Source organism: Poecilia mexicana, unplaced genomic scaffold, assembly GCF_051168715.1.
Source record: "Poecilia mexicana isolate PSO_F unplaced genomic scaffold, ASM5116871v1 scaffold_19, whole genome shotgun sequence".
Lineage (NCBI taxonomy): Eukaryota > Metazoa > Chordata > Actinopteri > Cyprinodontiformes > Poeciliidae > Poecilia > Poecilia mexicana.
In genome coordinates this window covers 6,152,638-6,167,103 of record NW_028263388.1, presented here as the reverse complement: position 1 = coordinate 6,167,103, position 14,466 = coordinate 6,152,638, and the positions used below count along the sequence as shown (strand labels likewise).

Genomic DNA, 14,466 nt, shown 5'->3' with positions numbered 1-14,466 from the left:
GATTTGTACTTGTAAGTCAAAAATTTCAGTTTCAGGTCTAAAAAGTTTAAAGTTGATGTTCTAGCGCAAAAAGTTCTTATAGTAACAACTGCAATCGGTCAGCGATTTTATAGTACTTTTTGGATTGTTTGAATTCACAACAAATTCAATCATTGCCATTGAATTGTACTGATATCGGAACTAACTTAGCACTAGACTTTCTAGACTTGGAGAAGATGACACCCGAAAAACTCTAAAAGAAATCTTACAATATGATTGCTGACCGCTTTTATTGTTATATAACCAAGAACAGCCATTTCCATAATATATTATTACATTGAGAAATGATCCTTGAGAAATTTATCTCCTGAAAGTAAGAATACATTTTTAGTTTAACTGTTTCTTAAAGGGGCAGCATTATGTATGTTATACATATATTATGTTATAATCTCATTCCCTCATCAAAACATACTTGGAGAGTTGCCTTGATTCTTCCATACATGTTTGAGAAATCCTTTAATCTCCCGTGGCAACCATTCAACTGTGCAAAACCGTCTGGGTGGACTTAGCCCCGCCTTTGAGGATGACGCTCTCTCCCAGTCGGCTCCTTCAGACTAGCCAGTAGCAATTAGCAAACATCTGGTGGAACTGCACAACTGGTGAGTTCATTGTAGGAGCTACAACCCTGGTAAAAAATATTGTTTTAAGGGGTTAATAGAGGAAAGATTTTGTAATGACTTCTTGAAGGCAGAGTTTTAAAAAGTAGACATTTTTAAAGAGACAGAGGTCACCTGGAGATTTGTGTATTGTGGAACTTTACAAACTCCAATCTAAAGACAAATTATGATAAGAAACTTACAGAAGTCCTTTTGGCAATTGCTAAGAAATGTATTGCAACAAAATGGAAATCAGATGCCCCCCTTCCAATTAAAATATGGCTTTGTGAGATCAATTGCTGTGTGACCCTAGAAAAAATAACCTATTGGATGCAGAATAGAAGTAAGACTTTTTATAAAATATGGCAGCCATTTTTAAGGTATATGCAAAATCTACCAGCACATTGGATCAACTGATCTTCCTGTAATCGAGCTGGACTCGACCCTCGTCTCCCACCTTAGCCCTCCCCCTCCATCCAGTCCTTCTTGTCATTTGGTTGTTGTGTTATATTATTGTAAATGTATTTTACTTTAAATATGTCTCATTGTTTGAATTGTGCTTTATTGTGAATCAATTTTGTCCTGTCAGTTAATATTTATATTACTAAAAAAAAAAAAAAAAACTAAAATAAAGTATTCTTAAAAAAACAAAAAAGAGAGACAACGGTCCAATGTCAAGGCAGTAAATATCAAGGTCAAATGGCTCAATGTAGCTAGAAAACACATGAAACTCCCCTTTAAAAAATGTATCTTGTGAGTTTATAAACAGGACATTTTACTCAAGAAATGCGCTTACTGTTGGGAAGCTTCTTAGCAGCAAGTCCTGGAAGGTTTTTATGAAGGTAGAAGATAAAATTAATTAGAAGACAATTTGTTTCCATCTGTAAGAGTACTCTGGCTTCAGAGTACATTTATTTAGCAGCAAAGGGACCATTGCTAATAACACATACTCTATTTTGTTAAATCACACTAGTGAAATCACTTTGCATTTAAGCCAAACTACAGGCAGAACTCTGCGTACCATTAGTAAAGTGTTTTTTTTAAGTAGTTTTTAAGACATTTGTTTAGTTTTGTCTTGTCTGTGCGAATGTACACACATCGTATTATATCTGTGTTGTTTGATGTTCCAGCCTAATTTAGAAGACTGTCCATGAATGGAGTCAGTCGTCTCTTGTGTCCAAAATCTGCCAAAAGAAACTTTTTAATCACCGAGGAAATATTTTTTGTGGACATTGTTCTATTGTTCCACTTAAACCTCCTGTTTTAGGTAAGAAAGCCACAAGTTATAAAAGGATTCACAAGGCTTAGAAAGTTTCTTCAGCAGCTTCAGTTTTTTTTGTTTTTTTTTCCGAGTCAGGAAAAGCAAGAGACTGCGTTACATTTTTGGAGTTCATTTAATTGTTTTTCAGGAGCAGGTGGGATAATGGGGTAAACGAAACGACACGAGACAGAAGGGAACGTAGAGCTGCTGCTGTGAGACGTCGTCATCTGAAAAAGTCATTAGCCGCTTGCAGGATTCACATGATGGTAACAAGCCGGGGACAGATGACATGTTTCTCATGGATGTTTTCCATAGGAAACAGTCACATCATTAAAGGAGCGTGAGCTCCAGCTCCCGCTGACTGGCATGATCAATAGAGCTTCAGCTTTAGCAGAGCTCCAGCTTGCTGCATCATCTTTCTGACAAATATTCGTTTCTTCATGCGAAGAAGGCGGGGCTAACAGAATATCCCAGTGTCGTCATAAGAGCAGCAAAAACAAATCGTCTTAGGGGACGTTTACACGACAATGATCCAACAAAAATGGAATTTTTGTTCCGTTTTTGTTGGATCATCTACATGAAAACGTTCTAATTACAATCTTTGTTTACACAGTAACGGTGCACATCGAAAACGTGTAATACTCTTGCCCCGCCTAGTTTTTGCTAGGTTCTTTGAAACTGAAGAAATTGAAGGCATGTGGATTCGTGTTTCCCCATCAGGTACCGTTCTCCCATTGACTGGGAGAAAACACGTACTATGTGCGTCTGATTAGGGCGCAAGCAATTGAAAAAAGTGGGATAACTTTGCTGAAACTTTGCTGGGAGTAGTGATGGACTCTGACCTGAACCTTCAGAACCACATTAAGACAGTCACAAAGTCGGCCTTCTATCACCTTTAGAACATCTCCAGGATTAGAGGACTAATGTCTCAGCACAATCTAGAGAAACTCATCCAGGCGTTTATCTTCAGCCGCATTGATTACTGCAACGTCTTCACAGGTCTGACTAATAAATCAAACAGCTGCAGCTCATCCAGAACGCTGCTGCTCGCGTTCTCACTAAAACCAGGAAGATAGAGCACATAACACCAGTTTTAAAGTCCCTACACTGGCTCCCTGTAGCTCAAAGAATAGACTTTAAAATACTGTTGTTAGTTTATAAATCACTGAACGGTTTAGCACCACAATACATTAAAGATCTGTTATTGCTGTACCAACCATCTAGACGCCTCAGATCTTCTGGTTCTGGTCTGCTCTGCATCCCCAGAACCAGAACCAAACGGGGAGAAGCAACATTCAGTTTCTATGCACCACAGATTTGGAACAAACTTCCAGAAAACTGTAAAACAGCTGAAACACTGGGTGATTTAAATCTCAACTTAAAATCCACCTGTTTAGAGCTGCTTATTGCTAAATTAGGATTAGAGTATGGGTTTTGATGTCTTCGATGTTTCTAATGTTTTTATCTTTACTTATTATCTTTGTTTTTATAATGTTTTTATAATGTTTTTATCTTTTCTTTTTATCTATTTATTAATTTCTTTTTATTTCTCTTTCTCACCGTTTCCGAAAGGTTAGAGTCCTTGTCAAACGGCGTTTTGACTAAAGTCCGAAAGGTTAGAGTCCTTGTCAAACGGCGTTTTGACTAAAGTCCGAAAGGTTAGAGTCCTTGTCAAACGGCGTTTTGACTAAAGTCCGAGAGGTTAGAGTCCTTGTCAAACGGCGTTTTGACTAAAGTCCGAAAGGTTAGAGTCCTAGTCAAACGGCGTTTTGACTAAAGTCCAAAGGATTGGAGTCCCAGTTGACGGCGTCTCAACTAAAATTCTACAGCTTTGTATTTCTTTCTCGCTGTTTACGTTTTAATGATGTTTTTTTAAATCTCTTTCCAATGTTTTTGATGTTTTTATGTTTTTTTAAAATCTCTTTCTGTTTTTAATTTAATTATGTAAAGCACTTTGAAATGCCTTGCTGCTGAAATGTGCTATACAAATAAAATTTGATTGATTGATTGATTGAAACACCTTGTTTGAGCTTTCACGGTGTCCGTAGCGGCCCCCCTTGACTGGAAGCTGTTTACATAGACATAGTATAAGGAGAGATGCCTCATGGACCGCTCTCGCCTATTGTCGCTGACGAGATTTAGGGCGGCCATCTTGGAGCGGTATACCATTCCACTCAGCGTTATGTGTTTAGCAGGCACAATGACGTATCAGCGGATTTAATCGATCATAACACGTTTTTTTGTTACTGGAAACCATATTCAAACATCTATCAAAGCAACATTTATAAACAATTGTATTTTTTAAGTATGTTTTTAATACATAGTTCATCATATTTAAATATGCTTAGTGGCTATAACAATAGAACAGGAATGGAATATTCTGATATCGATGTATGAAGAGCATATTACAAAACACACACCCTTCATAATTTAATAAATTATTTAGTAATATCAATATATGTTTATATAACTATACAAACACAAATAAATAATGATTGTAAAAAACATATATTATATATATATATATATATATATATATATATATATATATATATATATATATATATATTTTTTTTTTTTTTTTTTTTTTTTTTTTTTTTTTTTTCACCCGACGAGTTCTAGCTTCAGAGTGATTCAGCAGCTGAAATTGAGTCCAAAATCCGATGTGAGATTCATCCGTGCTTCAGTGAATCCGTCTCTCTTTATAGATATCTCCCTCTTCTTCCTCACATCGTGTCTTTAGGAAACTTTAAAAAAAAAAACGGAAGATTTAGGATGTATCTTATTTTTGACAGAGTGAAAGAATATAAATAATAGTCTTTACCACCTGTGTAAACTTTGCCGGTGAATGTTATAACACATAATATAAGTTTTATAATATGTGTCATATTGTTTCATTTCTAATATAGGCCCTTGTGTCAGATAATCTAAGTCAATGTTAGAGAATAATTATTTTTTTTAGATTTACGGAATCTGTTAGCCTTCATAGCGGGGCTGAACCCGTATTACACCAAGCACTGTAGCTAATATTAGCTGGTATCTCGCTGGTGGACATAAATACAGTAAAGTAATATTCTAATCACAATATATACACAATAATATGTCCATCTTACTTGTGAAATGTTGTCTGTGGAGCCCTCACATCAATAATCCTTCGATCAGAACAACAATATCCCTCAGTGCTGAGGCATCTTCTGCTGTTTTGATTGAGCAAAGTAGGAGGGACGACCGCTCCAAGATGGCCGCCGTATTTCCTGCGCTGGAGCGGCCAATGGGGGGTCTACTCTTATATTATGTCTATGGCTGTTTATTGATTTTACCCTGGAATGGCCAACAGTCTGTTATATCAATTTGATACAATAGGAGCTTCCGCACTTCCCATATCCGTGTCCTCTGTCACCTTTTTCAGCAGTTAAAATGGTTTAATCCATTATTAACACGTTGTAACCTGTTTTTCTGAGCCGCCTTCAAACGCCACATGAACGCTGAGATGCTCGCGCTGGGTTTACACCTGTGCGGGAGCGAAGTAGACCTTCTGCTGCTGCGCAGGTGTGTTAGAATGATGGCAGCAAAACGCAAATAACTTTGCACAGTTTTTCCCCCAAACTAACCGACTGAGTTGAGTAAAGCTGTTGGATGCAGGTAATGATAGCTAAACAATGACTAGCTAATATCAATACAGTACCTTAAGCTTATTAACAAGTAGCCTGTAGGCTACTGATGTTGTCTATGTTCAGCTCCGTAGACTCATTTTGTCCCCCCAAAATAAGTCGATGCCCCCCCTGTTAAACTCGTCTGGAGCCGGGGCTGGTCTGTAGTTCTCTAGATAAGAGCGCTGAACAAGCAGCCGTTTATTTTGCCAACTGGGTGGTGCGGAGCGGTGAAGAGACGCTGAGGGAACCGTATCTGATGGGGAAACACGAACTGTAGTAACACCAGTGAGTAGTTTCTTCTTCTTCTGTGGATTGTAGGAAGCAGCTATGTTTTGTGTCGTGCATGAGCTGGGGATTCTCTGGAAGAAAAGATCCATTTTCTCTGTTTACACAACAATGGACATCGGTACGTTTCAGAAACATCAGCACTCTGGAACCCGTTTTCAATCTGTGCCGTTGTCAGAGAAAAATATTCCGTGGTTTTGTGTAAATGTACACTAAAAACGCAACAAAACTCTTCCGTTTTCACCCTGAATCGTTGTCGTGTAAACGAGGCCTTAGAGGACCCGTGCTCTACTCACATAGTTTCTGAAGCAGGAATTGGAGTTTAATGGTCAATGCTTAGCCTGCAGAAAAAAAGGCTTTGTAGGTTTTTGAATTATGGTTCATGCTGCAACGATGCTATTTAATCTAGAGGTTCACCGATAGGAGTTTTATGGCCGATCACAGATAACTGATCTTTAATTACCATTGTAAGTATCAACCAATCTCCCAAAATGAAGGAAATCTGAGCTGATTTATCGACAGGTCGATATATCGGTGCACCCTTACTTTAATCCCTTTTCGTCCTCACTTTCCAAGCTTTCAGTCCTGAACCTGAACCATAAAACTTACCTTGAAGATGTGAAAACATGTCAGAAAGCATCAAATAGTTGTAGTTGTTTTAGGACAAGTAGGACAGCATACATGCAGGTCAGTACAGCTGACGAGACAGAGCCGTGGTCGAGTACAATTGGTGGGTATTCACTATTGTTGCTTTGTTGTGGCAGCACCGTAATCCTATGACATTTCCACAAATAATTACTCTGGAAATATGAGATAAGTATCTAGGAAGCATGTAACAAAGACTATAACATGATTGATTAGATTGATTACAAGTAGAGTTGTAGATGATCAAGTGCTGAAATTCTGTCTTATAGGCACTTTTCTGCTGGCTTGTTAAATTTGTCAATCTTTATAAGACACCTTGTACAGTCAGATGTAACGCAACATACATTGAAGAGAAAGTTTTACCCATCTCCAATAATTTGTAGTCGACCTAAACAACAAGGCTCAGCTTCAGACTCCCATACCAGCCCACTCTGGTTTGACCAGGACTTGGACAGGCTTTCACACTGACTTTGGTGAACCCTTCCTATGGGGCATGGTGTAGCATACAGTTGAGGTGATTTCCTTGCCTAGCACAGACTCTCCTTCGGCTCCAGCCTGGTGTCAACAGGAAAGACTTGGTGTGAAGTCTGACACAGTGACCTGTGATAGGCAGGGAGATGTTTACTGGACCAGATGAGCAACCAGAGACAGTCATGGACTGAGGAAGAGACAGCTTGCTATACTTGCTGATCTGCATTTCCTTGTCACAGTTTGTTCACTCCATTGTAAGGACTGGCAGCTACTCGCCTCACAGCTATGAGACCTAAAGTAGCCAGTCTGAGTCGTTTGACATAAAAGCTCTCAAAGATGTGAACGATGGATAAAAGCAACAAAAAAGGTCTACAAATGAAGTAAGACATGGATATTCTGTGAACGTTTTGCCAGAGACTTCTTTTGCGTCTCTGGCATATTGACATTTGGCTTAACACCCAACCTGAATGATAACAGTTAGGGCAGTTCAAAGTTGTCTTATCTAGCAACTCTGCTCTTTTCTGAAATCGCGATGCATTGGTAGCAGGTCTATTAAGAAATCCAAGGCATCCTTCTCCCCAGCAACACACTTAAGCTCATTCTGCAGCATCCCAAAGTTTTACCTGTCATGAAAGGATTTATTGAAGAGTTTTGCCTCTTCATCTCCTCCAATAACTACAGACTCCCCTGTATGGGTTCTTGATCAGATGGCCTAACCACCTCTGCTCCCTCGGGTTTCCAATCTAATCAAGTTCAACTAAGTTTGATGAGTTGTAGTTTCCATGGTTAGAGTGAAACAGAGGTCAGTAACTACAGTCCGTTAGTGCCACTGTCCTGCAACTCAGGTAATCTCCTAAGATCAATCAAGATGGTTTGATAGCAGTTGCCTCCGGCTATACTCAGAACATGTAGTTCTAATTTGGAGCCCTGCATAATCTTAATGAACAGCGTTTGTCCCGTCGCAGGCTCTAAGACGATACTGATCGTGGGTGACAATGCTGCCCGCCTGGTACTGAACCAGAACTAATCACAGAGGCATGGCTGCTGTGACGTCAAATGCTCCCTGTGACAGCACCAGCTGCTGCCCGCCGTGCCGGTTATCACCCGATACCCTCCCAGATGGCTGGTTCGGCTCGATATGGCTGACAATTAAGGACCACACCAGTGTTGGAGCCGTGGGGGCATGGCAGGCCCTGGCTATGGTTAGAGCAGAGCAGGGAGGGTCAAGAAAGAAATGTTACCCTCATCAGTCTCTGAGGTCATTGCTGATGCAATGACATGCGGCGGTGTAGGGTGGAGTGACAGCCCGTGGAACTGGGAATTGTTTTCTGAGGACATTTGGTTTCCTCATATTTTTTTATTTTTCAAAACATATCTTGATTTAAATGGTGACTCTCCCATGTTGAGCAAATTCGTTTTAGTTAATAGTGGAACTTTGGAAAGTTCTGGTAAATGTAACATCAGTCAGTTAAGGCCATACAACATTTCTCTGTTGGATTTAGGTCCATACTTAGGCTACTTAAACACTCTGAATTTTGACAAATTATTTGGCCCTTCTTCGTGAACCAAAGAAGAATAATGTAAAGTATCAGTTCTATCCCAGTTGTGAGCATCTCTACTTTGGACTGGTCCTCAATCTGAGGAGTGAGCTGGAGAGAACAGCAAAACATAGGGACTCGGAACGCTCTAGAAAGGGTCAAAGGTCATTCTGCATGGTACAACCTTGTGACATGTTGGAGGACAGAATACGTGTTGTGCTGTTAGGTTAAAGGGAGTGATACAGATAACAACTGGGCACCAATAATTGGGCCACCAACGGCATTGTAAAATACAAATATCTTAACATTTGATTTTTGTCCCCATCAAATAAATGGAGTCAAACCAACAAACATCCCAAGATAAAACAATGTTGAGTTGCTTGATGACCCCCTGTAGTTTCCAGTTGAAAGGAAAAACTGAGAAAATCAAAATAAAGGGGGAAAATATAACATGGCTTCCAAGAAAAATAAAGAAAATGTAAATGTTAAGCCAAATATTTCTGCTTGACATCCAGAATGGAGGAGGAAAAAAGTAGACATTTTTTTAAAATAGATTTTTGTTTTTTTATTGCAAATCCATATACAAAAAGATATCTTAAAGACATTAGAAATACATAAGAGACATTGCAGGAAATAAAAAAAAACAAACAGGAAGACAGTATTGGGCAGCATCCGATCTTCATGAGGGGAAAAAAAAAAAAAGAAATGACCTGCAGAGCGGAAAGGACGAGCGGTCCCGGTGATCCGACAAACAAAAGAGCCAAACGGGAACGGAGTAAATATATTTATAGGAGAAATTATTTTCCAGTTCTTTCAGCCATTGTTTTGAGTCAAACTCAAAAGAAACTGCACAAAACTATAAAACGAACTGCTTGTAATGCACAGGAAGGAAGGGAGACGCATTAAAATAGAAATTTATAACATAAGATAAATAAACAACAAAAATTACAGCATGTACCGTTCTGTCTAAATTTTGCAAAACAAAAAAAAAACGAAAAGTGGGGGGGGGAGTTCTATGTTGTCTACATCATAAAAGACAATTCATTAGTTATAAGAATAATATGCAAAATAATTACTTTGAAATAAAGTTAACATTAGCAAATAAATAAATAAAAATGTTAAACTGGATCTGACTGATTGGGGTGGACTTGAGGACACCAGCATGCTGTGGGGGAACAGAGTAGAGGGAGGGGACACCCATAGGGGTTAAAGGTGACTTCCTGTCGCTGTCAAACACTCGCCACGGGGCGGTTAATTGTAATCTCAGCTGTGGCCGCGGCGGGAAAACGTCCAAAGACTTTTTGGAAAAAAAAAAAAAGTACAAACATCAAGGCACGGATGGTGGAAGGGGCTGCGGTCTCTGTCAGTGAGAAGGTACAGCATTGGGATTGCAAGTCTTTCTCTTGTGTTGCATAACAGCCGCTCCAACGGCCGCGACGAAATATGATCCAAAAGAAAAAAATATATATCAACTGGTGACAGAACCACAACGTCAGGTTCTGACCCAGCTTCCAACAGCATGACCTCTACCTCCCCAAAACCTCCCTCTGGGCTACAAACGTACGTAATATTAACAATTCATAAAAATCCTCACAGAGGATTCTCTTCAGTTTCTAAAAATATATACGATTCTATTGTGATAAAATACGTAAGGCACTATGTGAGGCCACCCCAAAGTCCCAGCGCCCCTCATAGAATTCAAGTCTGATTTGAGGGGAATGAACCCTCCCCCATCCGCTTTCTTCCCCCATTTCTGACAGAACAAAGTGTGTGTGTGTGTGTGTGTGTGTGTGCATGTTTTTGTGTGAGTTTGAGCTCAGGGTCGGGTTAGCTGGGTGTAAACCGGAGCCTGCTCCCAGTGCTGCTGCGGGCTGCCCTGTGGGATGGACGGCACCCCGGCATTGTCGGCGATGGGCGTGTACATGGGCCTCTGGTTGGGGCTGCCCATGTAGCTGAAAGTCGAGTACAGACCGGAGCCCTGACCCGACCCCGCCCCGGCCCCCGCGTGGCTATAGTAGGAGGCGCCTCCCCCCTGGTGCTCGGAGTATTCGGAGTACTGCTGCGGCCTGGAGATGGCCGGGTAGGTGGATGGGGGGCTGTAGTGCTGCATGCTGAAGGGGCTGTAGGGGACGTGCTGCGGGGAACCCTGCTGCTCGCCGTAGTGACTCGGGCTCAGCTGCTCCGTCTTGATCTGGGTCCTGTGCTGCGCCTGGGCAGCGTCCGAGCCTCCGCCGCCGCCCAACGTTGTGAGGGTGATCTGCTGTTGCTGTCCCTGCTGGTTCTGGCTTTTAGAGATCCAGGCCGGCTGTGGGCTGAGCGGCGCCCCGCCGCTGATGCTGTAGCTGCCGCTGTAGCTGACCGGGGTGGCGCCGACAGGCCCCGGGTGGCCGTTGGGTGGGAGGTACTGGTCGAACTCATTGACGTCAAAGGTCTCGATGTGGGAGATGACGTCGCTGCTCAGCTCGCCGATGTCCACGTCCCGGAAGTCGATGTTGAGCTGGCGCCCAACATTGCCCTCGGGCAGAGCACGGAGCCCCGCCTCGCGCTTCAGGTCCATCTTACCTGAACCGGCGTCGGTCTTTGGGGTGGCGGGAGGGGTGGGGGGACCCTGTGAGCCTGGAGGGTTGGAGAATAAAGGAGAAAATGTTTGTTTAAGCTGATTGAGTGATGGAGTTTGTAGTTTTTCCATCAAATATAATAGAATAGGTATGAAATGATTTATCAGAAGAATCGATTATTGAGATTGTCAACTAGTTTAGTGATCGATTGTTAACTGGAGTAAACAGATTCAAAAAATGTCATTTGGTAAAAAAAAAAAAAACAGTCAAAGTAGGAATTAAGCAAAAAATTTACAAAAATACATACATTTTGCATTTAAGATAAAAACCCCCACTTTTCCATAAATATGCTTCAGCCAAGACTCCTCAAATTTTAGCTTCACCCTTATTCAAGTTTACTAAAGGAATCTCATGATATTACTTTCTAGGCAATAAAGTGTTTTTCCTATTAAAAAAAATTATTTGCATCTTTTAATGTTTTTCTAACATAATATAAAAAGCTAAACTAGTTCAGTGAAAAATCTGTAAAATGTGTCATTTTTTTTCGATTAATCATCAGAATAAGTGATTAGTTAACTAAAATAATCGTTAGTTACATGAACCTGTGCTCTCCTCACCCGAGTGCTCAGCGGGGGAGTGAACCTCTCCCATGCTGGAGGCGGGGGAGTCGGCCTGCTGGAGAGCTTTGAAGATGGCATTGGTGGAGATGTGCGTCTGCTCTCCGCCATCCTCCGTCTCGCTCTGGCCGTTCTTCACCGACTTCCGTCGCCGGGGCTGGTACTTGTAGTCCGGGTGGTCCTTCTTGTGCTGCACCCGGAGCCTCTCAGCCTCTTCCACAAACGGCCGCTTCTCACCTTCATTGAGAAGTCTGTGGACGAAAGGCGGCGTGAATAAAACGGCTTCAATCTGCCGGCAATGCACAATGAACAGGGGTGTAACCAGAAGGTTTTCAAAGGGGGCCCAAGGATCATTGGGGTGGATGATAAATATAGGGTGGCAAATCAAAACTAAAATTTTACTTTGAGTTATATTGTGATGCAATCATATGTAGTGGGTGCCTAAGAATGGCTGATGGATTTAAAGGTGACTGCTTAGTAAGGTATTAAAAAAAAGACAGGCAGAAATGGATCAATTAAACAAATAAATGTAACTCATTGAGGCTTTTCCTGGGTTTTTTTTTTTTGTTTCAGCTTTATGCTATGCAAAAACAATTTTTTATGCAAAAACTTGTTTTAAGGATGCAAACTGGGCATGTTATTTGTGTTTACAGATCACCTTAATTTGAACTTTGATTTTTAACATTTCAGAAGGTTTTGGGTAGACCAAGATGTAGAAACTATAAAATATTCTTGGCGATTAATTCCAGAATGCATAGAGGCAAAAAAAGAAAAACAGAACTGGTGCCAAAAGTATGAGAAGGGAGTGGGGTGTCATTTTTTTTTTTTTTTTTTTTTTTTTTTTATGCATGCATTTAAGCAAAAACAGGAAAGGCTTTAATGGAAATAATCAGTTATTTAACTCTATAAATAAATATGTTTTTGTACTTTATGGAGGCCATTATTACATTTTTCTCACCAACTCCTGGCCCCACCCTCAGCAGATACCAGGATGACATAGTCAGATCATAATTTAGACTTACAATATATTAAAATGATGGACAACAAACTTTATGCTAACAAGCGCTAACACAATCAGCGGTATTTTCATACATCAATTTACAGATTACCCTAAGAAAGAACCCTTTTAAAATCTACATTTAAGCTACATTTCACACCTAATAACACTTTAATTGGGATCTGGATTTTGTCTTTTGGTGAGCCACCCTTACATTATTAGTGGCACCCATTTACGCCCCTAGCAAAACCCACTAGAGTCGCCCCTGGAAACCGGGATCCTCCACTCACCTCCAGAGTTTGCCCAGGGTTTTGCTCAGCTCCGCGTTGTGGAGGTGCGGGTACTGGTCCGCCAGCTTCCTCCGCGCCGCCTGCGCCCACACCATGAAGGCGTTCATCGGCCTCTTCACGTGCGGCTTGTTCTTGGTAGATCCGTTCACGCGCACGGGCATCGGCACGAGGGTCCAGTCGTAGCCCTTGAGCACCTGGGACACGGCCTCGCGGATGCACGCGGGGAACTTATCGTCCTCGTCCTTCTTGAAGTCGCCCAGCAGAGCCGCGTCCGCGCGCCGCAGCGCGTTCTCCGACGGCCGGGTGTTCTCGGCATCGGACCCCGAGCCGGACGGGCACGGGGAGCCCGCCGAGTCCTCGGACATGCTCGGGCTCGGGGCGTCAGAGAGACACTTGTCTTGTTCCTCCGTCATCTTCAGGTAGGGATCGAGGAGATTCATGCGCAAAACCGAGCGGTGCCCAAATTACGCGTGAAATTCAAGGGAAGTCTTTTTTTCCTTCTTTCTTTCTTTTTTAAGTTTTGTTTGCAAAACAAAAAGCAAAAACAGCTAAATCTGAACTCAGTTTCCTAAGCCAGACTGAGCGCATATATATACATTAAAAAAAATAAAACATTTGTGGAGAAAATGCACAAAAAAAAAGTGATTCTGAGCTGCGCCGGTGCGTAAAACCAGATCTGGAGAGCGGAGCGTTGCTGCACGCCACAGTTGGAACCGCTCGTGCGAGTTTGTAACCAGCCGGGCTGAAATGAAGTGAAGCGTTGGACGGTCTCCTCTCTGGTCCCGACGTACTAAATCCTCGCAGCGCTCTCCTGTGCTTTTGACCTGCTAAAAGCGTCTCGCGTGCTGGCTTTATAACCTGCTTATCCTCCGGGGGGGTGGGGGCGGGGGGGAATCCCGAAGCTGATTGGCTGATGTGACGTAGACGTGAGGGAATTTGATCCCTGTACTTTTTTTTCCAGCTCAGAACACAGAAATTTGTGATTAACATAAACCCACAATGCGTGATGTTTAATTTCTCAGCGTTTCCTTTAAAATCAGACATTAAATCTCTCCAGTTACTTTAACACTTTGCATTGTAAAACAAGGCAAAATTGATATACTGGAAAAAAAAGAGAGAGAAAAATCAACAAATATAAGTAAAATGTTTCTCTTGATGCTATAAAGTGCATGTGTTCGGCAGAAATAGTAATTATATATAGTTTTTATTTTTCATAAAGTTTTTCCAAGTCTTGTTCTTTTTAGTGACTTGCACTGCACTCAGTTGCAAATTGTGACCAGTAGGGGGAGACAGTGGTGTAGAAAACGCCAGGGGAGCGAAAGGGAAGAGAAGGGAGGGCGGCTGCAGAGCAACAGTTGCTGTCAAGCATCAGCTTCTGATTTGTGCCGCTCATCTCATTTCCAGCAGCGCAATAATCCACTGAATTGTGGATTCTATTCAATTTGCTGACTCCTCAACTTCCCCTTGCTTTTACCTTCCCTTTTTTTTTTCTTTTCTGCACTGAATGGATTTTTAT

The 14,466-nt window shown here is 41.5% G+C and overlaps 1 protein-coding gene across 1 annotated transcript; it reads right to left on the bottom strand.

Annotated features, from left to right (window-relative positions):
* Positions 1–9,027: 9,027 nt before the first annotated feature.
* Positions 9,028–13,779, bottom strand: LOC106923126 (transcription factor Sox-9-like). The gene is made up of 3 exons (XM_014996018.2): positions 12,951–13,779; positions 11,664–11,914; positions 9,028–11,104 (listed from the first exon to the last, which is right to left on the bottom strand). The coding sequence occupies exons 1-3, from the start codon at positions 13,388–13,390 to the stop codon at positions 10,305–10,307; spliced, it is 1,491 nt and encodes a 496-aa protein (XP_014851504.1). The 5' UTR covers positions 13,391–13,779; the 3' UTR covers positions 9,028–10,304.
* Between the last annotated feature and the right edge of the window lie 687 nt (positions 13,780–14,466).

What these genes read in the sequence shown, in the direction of transcription:
- LOC106923126 (XM_014996018.2), bottom strand. Translation starts at nt 13,390, where the DNA reads ATGAATCTCCTCGATCCCTACCTGAAGATGACGGAGGAACAAGACAAG. An exon ending in ACCCTGGGCAAACTCTGGAG is followed by an intron (nt 11,915 to 12,950) that starts GTGAGTGGAGGA and finishes TTTCGTCCACAG; the next exon opens with ACTTCTCAATGAAGGTGAGA. An exon ending in CTCCCCCGCTGAGCACTCGG is followed by an intron (nt 11,105 to 11,663) that starts GTGAGGAGAGCA and finishes CCAACCCTCCAG; the next exon opens with GCTCACAGGGTCCCCCCACC.